Here is a 14,209-nt window from a genome sequence, read left to right on the forward strand (position 1 = left end):
GTCATTTTTCTCATAAGGAGACCCCCGCAGCCGTGTCTGCTGAGGCTCCAGGCACAGCAGTGCCTGCTCAGTAGTCCTGAGAAGGAAGACAAGAAAGATCTGGGGGAGCCTGGGGGTGCTGGAGGACGTGCTTTGTTAGGAAACAGACCTGGCAAGGGAGCTGCAGTAATTCAGCTTCTGACCTTTAGCAAGATTTTTCTCAGCGGCTGAAATTACTAACAGTCCAACTGAGGAACTTTCCATGGCATGGGAAACTGGTTCACGAGGAGGTTTTGCTTTATACAAGAGAAAAAGTCTCCGTATCTGGGGGATTACAAATCCCAGCATGACTCAGGCTGGAGGCTATAACTGTACATGCCTGTATCAGCTCTTATTACCTCTATGACACGAGTGGGATTCAGAGGAGTACATCAGATGCACAGTTTGCTCCATGTAGGCAGTTTAGTTATGAGCTGGAACTCTTGCCAGCATGCTCGTGTGGGTACAAGAGTGCACTGTATCTCTCCTGCTTCCCTTATCTATGGCATTATCTCCTGAGATGCTGTAATGCCCTTTTACAAGTTTGCAAATTGTCTGAGCTCTTACACAGATAACAGATAAACTCATAGTGGACTTCTGACGGGGGCTCTGACCAAGGGAAACATCTGTGTGTCATTAATTAGACTGACACTTGAGTTTTGAAATAGAGCAAAAGGCAGCAAGATACTGAACTGAAAGAGGTTAAAGGAGCGGAAAACATGAGTTTAAAAGAATCAAGCACTAAATAGCACTCCTCTTTAGGGGAGTTCAAAGAGCTTTTTCCATCTGAGAGGGGGAGAGATGCAGAAGATGTGACTTGCCCCCAGCAAGGCAGCAGCAAAGTGTGGAGTTTAATATTGGTGTGCCAGGACAGAACAAGAGGGTGAACAGCTTTCCTGGTTACCTGCTCAGGATAACCCAAGGGCTCACTGAATTATATTCAAAGAGTGAAATCCCATGGGATTTCTGCTTCAAAGCATCCTCTGCTAAGAGAACTGTTAGGGGGTAGGCTTACAGGGTGACACCAATAGATAGCGTGCACTCGGTGCTACATCTCGTCTTAATGTTAAGTGCCGAACTCTGTTTTAGGAGGTCAACAGACATGTATGTTCTACGGATGGAGCAATTCAGAGCACAGGTAGAAGCTTCCCTACTGGCATGAGAAGGGATGTGGTTTCCACCTGTGTCAGGAGCATTCAGCACTTTAGAGGGTGAGACAAGGACATGTCAAAGTCAGTACTGAATGATTTGCCTCAGCTCACCTGGCCACGCGTGCCACTGCTGCAGAATGAACCTAGTTACTGCTGCTCTCTACCTCCTGCTGCAAAGAACGAACACGACTGCAAATCAAGGGGAAAATGAATCACAAGCTGATTCCCTCATTGTTCGGTTCTGTTTCAGAGAAGAATAGGCACAGATTGGTTCTGTATCAAATTCTCCCAGATCCATCCATAATCACACACAACTTTTCCTCGAGTCTGCCTGATGAACAGCTCTCCTGGAGCTCAGACTCACCCTGGCCCCAGAGGGTGATGCACTGCTGCTCGTGGGTCTGGCAGATGCCGTTGTAGCAGTAGCCGTCCACCCCGTGGCACGCGTGCCCGTCGTGCAGGTACACATTAGCTGGGCAGTGAGGGCTGGCTCCAGTGCAAAACTCTGGCAGATCACAGGAATTGCTCGACTCTCTGCAAGAAATCCCCGCTGGTTTTAACTGCAAAACAAACAAAACCTTGGCTGCTGTCATGTCAATCAATAGGAGCTGCGCGGTGGTGTCGCCCATGTAGCCATTGGCTCTGCATCAACTGCAGTGGACAGTGTAAAGATTACAGGACAGGTTGCCCAAAGAAGCTGTGTGCCCCATCCCTGGAGGTGCCCAAGGACAGATTGGAACGAGATATTTAGGGTCACTTCCAACCTAAGCCATTCTGTGATCCCCCATCCATACAGCACCATTGAGCCTCCCCAGCCCCAGCTCCCAGAGACCAACACCCATGTAGGCATGAAAAACATTCAAGTACAGAAGTTCATGAAGAAGAGGTGGCCACAAGTAGCGCAGGCCTCCTTAGAGAAGTCTGCTGCTCTGCCCCTTCAATAACTGTAAGAATTTGATATGTTTTTAAAATTGCTCACAAGAAATGCAAACGTCTTAATGGTTAATAGCATAATTTGTTGGTTCTGTGCCCTTCCTTGCCAGTCTGCAGTTGGGAAGATTATGACATTTTGCCTGCCCCACAACAGTGACTGTTTCCATCAGCTCACCTTGCAGTCTTCGCAGCAAAGTCCGTGTGCACACACTGCTCCTGGCCTCAAAGTGCAGGTAGTTGCGTTGCAGCACCGGTTTGTACATTCCTGGATGGGGATAAATTGAAAGCAGACAACTTTCAGTTGCAATGAGCTGTAAATCAAGAGAGGCTGCTTATCTTTGAGAGGTGCTATAGCCCTGCCAAGTAAAGTTAGCCATGAAGTCATGAATTATGCATAAAATTCTATAACCTGATCCAAGCAGCCTTGTCTGTCCTTAGATCCTACAACTGCAGTAATTATAGTAAAACCAGAGAAGCCATTGAGGAAGGCTGGTTTATCCTAGTTATGGATCTAGTCCCAAATATCACGAACAACACAAGTACGCTGCTACCAATCCCCACACAATAATACGGCATTTTATTCCCAGGAAACCAAATGGAATGAATTCATTGCCTTCAGCGGGGTTCACCCCAGCTGAGGATCCCCAGCTGCAGTTACTGAGCATCACCACTGCAGCTCTTTGCTATTTGCTCAGCACATTTCTTGCCTTGCGTGGAAGCTGATGTCTGCCACAAAAAAAGACAATGACAGCACTCCACATAATCTTCTCTTGGGGTATTCCAGTAACACAGCTCAGAGAAAAATATGAATGCCATTATTACAGTTACATCCGAATTTCACACTTATGGATTAGACAGCTGCACGTGGGCTTTTACGAACATTATTCTCAGTAGAATGACCTAATAAGAAGTTTCAGAAAATAATGGAGCTGCTTTTCCAAGCTGACACAGGCTGCAAGTTACATCAGCTGTGCTGGAATCTCAGCTCTCTAACAAAAATAGCAGCAGATAAAATTGCTCTTCAGTTGTGTTAAGTCGGTTTGACTTAACAAGGGATCACTAACAATAAGGGGGACGCAAGAAAAATAAATGGGTGAGAATGATGTTCACAGCTCAAGTATTTTCTTGACTTCTGTAAAGCTTTCCAACTGGAAGACAGGGCTACTGCTGTACTCCCAAATAACCAGTGAAATAATCCTCAGCCTTCCCCTGTTTTCTGCATGGATATACAAAGATATCTGCGCTGCTCCGAAGCAGCAGAACCACTTCCTGCACCTATTTTTGCTCATGCTGGAAGGCAGCAAGGCTACGCAAATATTTCTGTGCAGCTGCTGTATTTAAGAAGGAATGCTCCTCTGCACAGAAGCACATCTTATAAATTCATCTCAACGGCAATCTGAGAAAAGCAGAGTGGAGGAAAGCAATGTCAATCCAATTAAAGTGCTTCTGAAAGAGTCAGCTCCTGCACCCCATCATCAGGCTGTCCACAGAGCAGCCCAAGGAAAGCAATTGGCATTCCACAGACAGCGTGGGATAAAGACACAGTTTCTTTGAACGATGGTGCTGCAGCCTTTCAGATTTCCAATTGCTCTCTCACTTATTACTCGTTGCAGGGGATGAGCTTGGTAAATAGTTTTTGTGCCTAGGCTATTAAATTGTCAGGGATAGTTTTAACATAAACAGGTGAGCAAACAGAAAAGGTTCAGGAGGCTTTTGGAAGCTGGAAGAGAAATGGGAGGCCACCAACTGAAACTACTATCCTCAAGTAGTGCATTATTATCAGTCATTGTTAGTAACAACAGCGGTGAGGGGAGGTGGGTTTCTTGGCGTAGGTCTCCTGGGCTCATCAGAGCACCTCAAACAGACAAAACCAACAACTGTTCTGGCATCCTCTACAGTGGCTTTGGTCAGGACATCTTGGTTTCACCCCCACTTTTCTAAGAGCATGGAGTAGACCACCTCGGGCCAGACTTTGTCATCCCCTGACAACAGCCAGCTTAAAATGCTTACAGACAATGATATAAACACAGATGTGTGATACCTCCTCCATCTCCTGGGTTCGCTTGGATCCCCACGCATTTTTAGCACCTGCAACATTTGGTGGAAAGGAACTCACAGGTAGGTGACGCAGTCCGGGGAGCAGCTCCTTCTGCTTCTTTGCAGCCTGCCATTTGCTAACTTCATTTGCACAGTTGTTGCCAGAGGCAATTGCTCCCTATCCACTCCTTCCAACTCACTCATGATTTTATCAGCTTCTGTCAAACATTCCTTTATTTTCTACCTTTCCAGCCGGAGCGCCTCCAAAAATTTGAACATCTTTGTTGCTTTTCTTTCAGCCTTTTCATTCTGCTTTATCCTTCTTGAAAGCAGGGAGAGGTAGGAAAAAACTGTACGCACAGTTTCAGCCACAACATGCTGCTGCAGATTTATAGCGGCCTACTGGTGCTTTGTTTTGTTTTCCTATTTCTTCCCTAGTAATTTCTAACAGCCTATTTACCCTTCAGACTGCTCGTGAGCACTGAGTTGACATTTTCATGAGACTATTTATTGCAATAAGAAGTCTTGTTCCTCTATGGTCAGAGTCAGTTCAGAGTCCATCATCCTATATGTGATGTTTGGATTACGCATCACTCTGCACTGAATCCCATTTGTCACCGTAATGCCCAGTCAAGCTGTCTCAGAAGGTTCTCCTGCAGTTCTTCACAGCCAGCTCTCAGCTCTACCATCCTTGCTAATATCATCAGCAAGTTCAAGGCCATTCCTCTTCCTGAGCTGTTTACCAATATGCTGAATTGTGTAGCCTTCCAAGACACATCTCACGGACACATCACTGTAGATCTCCTCCAACTACCGAAATTGATTATTTATGTGTGCCCAATATTTCCTTTCTTTTAACTCACTTTTGTCCAAATCCGACAGATGCTTAGTCTTCCAATGAGGCTTTGGTCTAAAGCCCCTTTGAAGTCCCAGCAGGCTGTAATAGCTGGATCTTCCCTTCCTACCAACTTGTTAAGTTATTCAGAGCACTGTGATAAGTTTGTAAGGCAGGACTTCCTGGCACAAAAGCTCTGTTGACTCTTCCCTGGCATGTCACAGCTACTCTGACAGCAGCTCTTCATTACATTTGCCAGTAATTTGTTTGGAACTGACTTCTCATTTACTGATGTGTAGTTTCCTGATGTCCCTTGCAGCTTGTTATACAATTAGCCACATTTGTCACCTTTCATTTCTCAGGGACCAAGGATATGTATCTATCTTTATATATACCTATATATTTGCCTTCCTCTGTCTTTGCAGTCATAATCCACATTAATCCTCCTTCAGAGACACTGCTGCACATTGGACATTTTTGGTAATATAATCCAAAGCTACGTTGGCAACATCATCCCTTGGTCAAGACTCTTGGCCTGGTGGTAGGCATGCCAACACCCATTATACTCAACAAGATTATTGTTAAGTATAATCAGTTGCATCAGCACCTGATGCATGAGGCCACAGTGTGGGCAGAGATGGCCAGACAATCCCTACAGCATTTTCAGGGTTGTTCAAAGGGTGGGAGGTGTGCTACGGTTGTGGCTCTCAGCCCTTATGAGTGCACTGCTGTCCTGCTGAGGAATCTCAACACAGGGCTGATGTTTTGCCTGGGCAATATAGCAAAGCTGTTGTTTGCTTGGCAAGTAATACACTTCAACACACCTCACCAAAATCCTGAAGGTAAAACATTATTTGGGAAATATCCTTACCAACCACCTATATTTACATATTCAGATACACTTAATTCTGAACAATGAGAAAACACAGCCAGCACATGTCATTCTACAGCTTTCCATGCCATAAAATACTGCATCACTGTTGACAAAACTCAGCTGATATAAACGACTGGATAGTGAATCATTAAACGCTCTGGTGGTTTTTCGGCACAACTCAATTTATAGCAGTAAAATCCAAATTAATTTAATTGGGCTCAAGGTGCAGTTTTCCAATATCACTAAGAAAGAAAATCACAGAAAGAAGAGGCAAATCAAGTCAGTGCTTGCTGACATTAACTGACTTTGACTTGGAAAGGTATCGCTATCATTCAAAACTGAAAATGAGAAAGATAACTGGGTTAGAAAGACATTTGCAAGCTGCTTGCACTCTATTGACTTTAAACTCGAAGATAAGCCTGTTTCCTCCAACCTTGTTACCCTGAAGAATGAGTGAACTGTCAGGAAATCCTTATGGCTTGTGTAAATCCAATACACTGTATAGACAGGATACAGCAATATCTCGCTGTTTTAACTGCCCCAATCTATTTTGTCTGCAGAGCCATATTTATCACAAGAAACAAATCCCTCATCTACTGATGTATTTAATTCAGATAATCTGGGAAAAGTTCAATACAGCCAATGATTGTGGGAAGCCAAAGGGATATGAATGCGTGCTTATATATTATTTGACCTCCAGATTTTGCCTATCTCCTCCTGATCTGAGCAGTCGTCTGACACACTTACTAAATAAAATGGTCTTTGAAGTAGTAGCAATCTTTCTGAGAGACACTAAGGGCTATTTTGTTAGTGGGGTAATTGGCTAGCAGCAAAGAAAAATCTCATAGCGGAAGAAGGAACGATATTGTACCTAAAACCTGAAGCTATCTGCAACAAAAGAACACCTAAACAATGTTAATTAAGTGGCTTCCCACTTATAGAAGCCAAACTTCTATTAATGTATGGTATCCTGAGAAATCTAAGCAATGTTAACAAATTTATTTTGGATTTATCTTATTAGCTAGTAAGTAATGCCATTTCTGTTGTTAGGAACATGACAGTTGGCCACGGCCGTGACCATAAGAGACTTGGTTCCCCAGTGGCAAATGGAGCATATGCTTGAATTAACGCCCTGTCTGACCTTCAGCAAGAAGAACACATCAATACATCAATAAAAAAAAAACCACATCAACACATCGAACCAACTCTGGAACTTCTCCACTGTTAAAACCCCATGGACAGAAGGTGAGCAGTAATTCTCAGACAGTGCCTTACATCGGGCTCCCCACAGTCGCACTCCTCTCCATCTTCCACGTAGCCGTTCCCACACTTCTGTCCACCAAAGGACTCCTTGACTTCAGGCAAGTTAAACAGACACATTCCCACTCCTTTCTCCAGGCTGTTTTCCAGGTCCTTTCTACTGCAGCTGCTGAACACCATGGGAAATGGATAGCTGCAAGAAAAATACATGAAAAGAATGATAAGAAAAGAAGCAGTATCAGATGAAAACATCTCTTCTCAAACCGGTGACCTTTCAGCACACCTGCGCACAAACAAGAAGATGGCATTCAAATTTTTAACACTTGAACATCACACCGAGACATAGCATTGCACTGCATGTCGATAGCAATTTCTGACTGTAAGGGAAAGACTGGTAAGGACTGGGAGCTTTCATACTTGGGTTTCCTTCTCCCATGTCTGCCCATGAAGTTACAGAGCAAATTCTGACCAAGATCCTAAAGGAATGCTGGGTTTGCAAGGGGGATTCTAGCATTCAGAGGACTGCAAAACATCCTAAGCTTTCCTGGAAAATTTAACATCAGATGGTGTATTCATTCACCTCTCTTGGCAGCATGGCAAACTTCCTGTGCTTTTTCAGGAAAAAGAAAAAAAAACAAACAGGAAAAACATCATGTTATTTGGTAAGAACCTGCTTCTGTAATTCATCAAAGTCCAGCTTAGAAACCACATCATTAAAGCAAATGCAGTTCTTATTTTAAATCTAAATGACTCCAATGACTACTGAAAACACTCATGTTTTGAATTCACATTGCTGGGAGCAGAATTTGGCCCTGCTGTCCAGGTACATGGAGCCTGTGATTTATTTTGGAAATCACATGGACCATTTGCAAAATGATTCAGTGTAGTACAAACGTCTCCAAATATTCTGCATCGTTCTGCTGGAGAACTTTACACCGTTCTCATTCATGAATGCTTGCAGTCGGACACAAGGAAATGAGACAAGTAGCACCTGGGTCCAGCCATCAATATCATTTCCTAAAGAAATCTGCCATGCCCTCTCTGCACTCAGCTGTGCACACAATTACATCAAATCTGGATCACCACCAAGCAGAAAAACAGCTTTCAAGCTGCCTTATCTCCCCTAAGACCCGAGACCTTCCTCACTGCTGCTCCAGAGCCAAGCAGTAATTTAACATTACAGCAGCACAGGGAGACAACCTGCTAATGACTGGACTTTATCCACTAAACGCTTTGTATCAATCATGTATTATTAAGGACAGGGCATAAGCCTTGCCAACAAGCTAGATAACAGATGGAAGTTCTGCACTGCTGAACTTCAGACTTCGATGAATCAACTGTTATTTCTAATAGTCCAAAATGATAATGCTTGCTTTGCGGATGGTGATGCTGATAGCTATTAAAAAGGGATAATTCCTATCACAAAAACAAAGGCTTGACAATTTCAGGTGTGATATAGCTTCCGATGCTCGGGATTAAGGACAAATAATCTTTAGACTAGCACGAGGTGGGAGCCAGGCTGCTGGCTGTAGCTCCAGCCCCAAGGGGAAATGGGAAGGTACACAGAGGAGCAAAACTTTCTACCGACCTCCTTTTCTATACTGCACAATTGGAGGTGATCTTAGCTGGAAGCAGGACCTCCTCCCCCACTCTTAGTTCAACTGGAAAAAAGGCACACAGATCTGCATGCACGACTATAGACACGTAGATAGATGCGCTCTACTGTCAGACGCCAACAAAAGCTCAAGAACCACCGACATGCCTAAGTGATTAATCCTGAACAAAGTACACAAGTGCTTGATCAGACATGATCCTCATATCAAAGTGCGAACAAATGAATATTGCATCATCCAGACAACTTCCTTCACCTCAGAGGCACAGACTTACTTTGATATCCAGAGATGAACGCAGGGAGACATACAGACCTTACACTGTCTGAAGTCAATTCAGGAATACAAATAATGCATTTTGCCCTGTGCCAGATGTCTGAGCCACATGCAGTTCATGAGAACAGCTTGCTGGTCAAAGCTATCAATATTTTAGGGCTGCTCCTTTGTGTCCATGAATGTTCAGGGTCATTTGCATGAATGTGAGATGTGCCTGTCCATCGGGGGGAACAGAATCCCTACTCTTAACCAGAGGTGAAATAATGTCATTGTTAATGAATGAGGTTTCTGTTTCCCCTCAAAGGATCTTCAAGCTGTTTCCTATTTTGAACTAAGAGATCCATTCATCTTCTGGCTTTTCCTGCTCTTGACACTGATTTCCTCAGCTGACATCAGTGCAGCACATGTTATTTGATGAAATTTTCTGAATATCTTTTCTTTACTGAGTAAGCTCAAAATAAAACAACGTAAAAACAGAGAGGAACCCAATAAGTGGAAACAGAGAGTCAGTGAAGGGTAAATACAGTGCATGACAAGATACCACATCAACTGATGCCAGTTGGTATTTCACTGGAAACATAATTGGTATTTAATACCATGATATTTTGACACACAACTATTCTTTTTTCTTTTTTTTTGACAAAATAATCCCATGTAACGGCCACAACATTTGATCACTGTGATTTTAAGCTACATTTTGTTTGCCTTTGCAATTTTTAAGCTGGTTCATCAGAAGCCTGCAAATTCTGGCAGAGGGGAAGGGTTATCAGATGTTGGTAGCATTAGGCATGCCATTTAAGTGAATCTAGAGCTTATGAAAAATGATGAATGATCACGTGAAGGATATTTATTCTTTAAAAAGTGCAGCAAGTTTCCCCACACAACTCTATGAATAAACTTCAGACCTCATCTGGAAGGAATGTCTTTGAGTGGGAAAAGGCAGTGGAGTCTCCAAAGCAAAGTCAGTCCTTCACCTGTCTCTGTGATTTCAGTGACAGAACGTAATTATCCTTGCTTGGCCACATGTGATACTCCATGCATTACTTCTTTTGGATCGGCCCTCAGACACCAGCTTGTACTGGCCACTGAAGAACCTTCCAGAGGTAAAAAAAATCATTAGGAATCACTATATAACATTATCACTCACTCATAACACTTCCTTTTACAGACTCATAGTACTGCTCTGAACAGAAATTAAACATCAATTTAGTCCAACCTATTCCTACTCTGACATCCTGAATAGCCCACACGTTGGCTACGCCGTTTGAATCTGTACATCTAATACACAATGGATTATTTTGTTGTACTGTTCCGGCTGTGGGTACAAGTCTGCAGAACTCAGATTGTGCCTGGCACTATCTCAGTCTTTTCGGAGGGTTTACAGTAAGAAAAATCACTATAGAGTCTTTCTACCCCTCTTGAACCTGCAGCATTCCTCAGTGTCTCCTCAGTGCTTAAAAGATGCGTGTGATGTCAAGCAATGTCTGTCCTAGTTCCCAGCAAAAACAGCTCTGACTGCTCCTGCAAATGAGAGATTCACAGTAGTAAAATGATGGCTGGTAATTGATTCCTTTATAAACAGTCTGGTCTTGTCCCACTCATTTATATTTTGAGCACTCAGGCCATTCAAATGCCAGTTTCCTCTATCTACTTTTGCATTTAGCCTGTATTAGATGGCTCCTTTCATTAACTAAGTGAAGCAGCATCATCACGGGAGGTGTCAAGTCCCTTTTTAGAAAAGAGAATTCTTTGTACTAAGCACTGCATTGCCCAGCACAGTTTCTTTTTTGCATGAACTCTAAAAGTTCATCTCCATCATCTCCTTTTCAGAGGCATTCCCCCTCCTAATGGACTGAAGAACAAGAGAGTACAAGCACAGAAAAAGACAGAATCACTGCCCCAGAAAATTACAGTTTGCAGAGATAAGACAGCCACAGCATTCAGGAGGAAGACAGTGGCTGCTGATTGATGCATGGTAGCACAGTAGGTCAGCTACAGCCCTAGCACAGGTCCTGCTGAGGAGCAGTGTTTGCCATTGCTGTCACTGTCATTCCAATCTCTAGCTTGAACGCAGCAGGAGCAGTGCTGACCCAGGCTGCAGGAAATCCCTGCTCCAACCAAAAAATCCCACTACAGATTGCAGAAAAACCTTGGGAAAGCCATCAGAAGTGGAACTCCCTTTGCTCTCCCAATCTTCTAGACGCCCATCCACACCTACCGGTGCCTCCACGTTTAGCACCTTGGGTCTGCCTCCTCCATGTTCCTCTACCATCAAACAAGACTCCCTTTGAGCCACTTTTTGCTGTTTCTCAAGAACCACTGAAGCAGTATCTCCATCAATACTTCTGGCAATTCTCTGTGTATTGCACAGCTGTGGGCTTACTACGTCTTGGAAATGAATGCTATGATTACTATGAATATTGTTACCCTATCCAATCTCAGATGATTTTCTTACTCAAGAACAGTAGGGCATTTATAAAGTAACTCACTTGTTCTCTCCAAAATGTTGGTGCATATACACACACACACATTAAACAAATGCATACATTACATATCTATTTATAGGGTTCATTCATTCCAGTTCATATCACAGTCTGATTATTCAGCATTATAGCAATGTTTATACAGAGCCTTTTACCTAAGGCCCTGAAGTGTTTTACAATTATTCACTCAATTAAAATGCACAACAGCCCCAAAGAGCTCTATTAAGCACCACTGGGCCTTCTTCCCTGAGGTAATATGATAATTGGAGATTATATTAATTTTAAAAGGGCATTTTGATTTTCCTGCACATGCCTCTTGAAATCACTGTTGACTCACTAATTTCCAAAGGTGCAGAAAAATGGGACCTGGATTCAACCAGACTGCTAGAAAAGTCATGCCTGAGAGGCTCTATGTGGAACAGCTCAGGCACCAGCAATGCTTTTGTGAGCATGAAGGTGCTCAAAGACAAGAGAAGGGCTCAGCCCCAGCCCCGAGTCAGAAAGTTCACTAGTCAAGCATCTGAATTTCCATCACTTTTCATGATAACTCCATGTCTTAACGGAACACCTCTGTGTCTCCCATCAGCCCCAGGACTCCTTGAGATACACAGCTGGAATGACCCTGTTTTTCCCTCTTAAGCAAGGGCCCAACACCAACAGCAATGTTCAGTCGAGCAGGGAGAGGCTTCCACCTTCCTACTGCATACAAACCTCTGGGTGGAATAGAAGACAAAAAAAAAAAAAAAGGATATGTATTTTTTATTTGTCAGGGTAGCCTATGTGTAAAGACACTTTCTTGGAAGAAAAGATCAGGGTGTTAACGCTGCACTCCAAGTTGCCTTTTAATTTTATTCAGTGAATTCTTAATGTAAAAAGTTACCAATGGTAACAGGAGTTTGCTCTTTAGAATGTGTTCCTAAGCTAACCACGGAATCAGAGAACTGCAGGATGGCTTGGGTAGCCATATATGTTTTTACTTACTCTCTTTGGTCTGCAAAACTGTCCATTTTTGGCTTCAGAGTGGCTCACTTTCGACTGGAGAGGAGGAGTGCAACTCAGGTCCTGCTTTTGGAGGTAGAAGATGAAAGTTTGAGCTCCCTCTTGTTCATGTTCCACAGAATGAGTGCAGAACCAATGTGTCAGTTTCCTATTGCAAATCCCAGTCTTACCTATGAACCTAAACCCAACTTTCTGAACTTAAAATACAGAGATCGTTTTGCTTTTGTTAATTCACGTACAAGTGATTTTTTGTACTGACACATTGTCAGCAGTAGAGAGTAAAACAAAAGTAACACTCTAGGAAGGCAGAAACTCAAGAGAAAATAGTGGCTTCAGACCCACTCAGGTGTTGATTTCAAGGAGCCATGACAATTTGCCAGCCTCCTCCATCTCCCAGTCTAATTGACATAATTGTTTCTCGCATAAAGGCATCCTCTTTGGTTTTAACCTTCTAGACATAATTATTGCTCTCCATCTCTTGAAAACAACTTTTCAGGTCTCCTAAGAGATATGAGCCTAGTAGAACAAAACGGAATTTGCTATTAGATGACATTTTTAGACACTTCAGCTGTTCTATGCAGTGTCTTACGTTAATGAATTAGTAATCATAGAGAACCTCACAGAACAGGGTATTGAGCAAGAGATAAATCCCATCTCCTTTGATATTGAAATAGGTTTTCAAATGCTATAGATCTCTTAGTGTGTAAAGTTCTGTCATTACCTGTTATTTCATACCCCTCACGTTTCAGTAGCAATGGTTTAAAATGAGGCAAGTGCCATAGAATGGAGGTCGTGTTAATCTATTATTTAAAGAATGGCTTTGTTTGTAAGTACTTTTGAGGGAGAAAGACACATAGTTTTAAAGTAGATCTCAGGAGCATATTGTAGTAAAAGGAGATCCTAAAGGTAGCTGCAGATTCCCTCCCCGAAAAAGAATTTTGCAAAAAGCAATTTTATTTTAATCTACATAAAGTATTGAAGTAGGAAGTTTGCTTCAAAAGAAATTAGATGTCTGGCAACTCATACTTCTTTTTTCTAGCCTATTTTTCACTATATAGCTCCTCTTTTATAGTTTTAATCCCTAAAGCATCAATAAAGTAGAGCACAGAATTGGGCCATGTAGTTATACATGACATCAAAGCTCTCGCTGTCTGAGTTCATGGTCAGTGATTTAAAAGCAAGTCTGGATCTCTCCCACAGCTTTTGTCATGTTCACTCTACGGTACTTTTTACACTTCCAATAAATAACCATGAACGTCACACCAGTGATTAAATTAATTGATATGTAGTGGCAATTGCCTGTTGTGCGACAATGAAATTGCCTTGGTTATTGAAATAAAGTCCTTCCAAATAAATGTTTAAACTTCCCTCACAAACGCTTCGGCTCATTGTCACTTAGCCTTGGGAATAATGCAGATTTCCAGACTTCATTCAATATTACTTCAGGTGCCCAGACAGGATTGTCACAGCCCCAGCTGAGATTTGACCTCTCCCATTAAACTGAAGGTGAAAATTTAACTCCCTAAAATACTTGGAAAGGCAGATTTATAGTACTGAATGTGGGACTTCAGGGCAGAAAGCAGTGATGAAACAAATGGCTGAATGGTCCAGAAAAGAAAAAAAAGTACTTTCTGCAAAGGAACAACACTTAATGGTTTTATACAGTATACACTGTCACGGCCTGATATTTCTGCAGCCACAAAACTGCCAAATAAAACATTATTAGCAGTTAC

At 42.7% G+C, this 14,209-nt stretch overlaps 1 protein-coding gene and 1 non-coding gene across 5 annotated transcripts in view; both read right to left on the reverse strand.

The window, feature by feature from the left end:
• Positions 1-14,209, reverse strand: part of ADAM12 (ADAM metallopeptidase domain 12) — a 181,236-nt gene that overhangs the window by 22,045 nt on the left and 144,982 nt on the right. For 3 of the 4 annotated variants that reach the window (XM_040702488.1, NM_001142850.5, XM_040702484.2), the window contains 3 exons: positions 7,124-7,301; positions 2,278-2,367; positions 1,534-1,729 (listed from right to left, as the gene is read on the reverse strand). In XM_040702488.1, coding sequence (XP_040558422.1) covers positions 1,534-1,729; positions 2,278-2,367; positions 7,124-7,301 — 464 coding nt within the window. The remainder of the gene's footprint in view (positions 1-1,533; positions 1,730-2,277; positions 2,368-7,123; positions 7,302-14,209) is intronic. The other variant, NM_001270714.5, reaches the window with a different exon arrangement.
• On the reverse strand, positions 9,204-9,312 carry MIR6694 (microRNA 6694). Its single transcript, NR_105564.2, has one exon. It is a non-coding gene; the product is annotated as a microRNA 6694 (primary transcript).

The sequence above is a fragment of the Gallus gallus genome, chromosome 6 (genome assembly GCF_016699485.2).
Source record: "Gallus gallus isolate bGalGal1 chromosome 6, bGalGal1.mat.broiler.GRCg7b, whole genome shotgun sequence".
NCBI classification, from domain to species: Eukaryota; Metazoa; Chordata; class Aves; order Galliformes; family Phasianidae; genus Gallus; species Gallus gallus.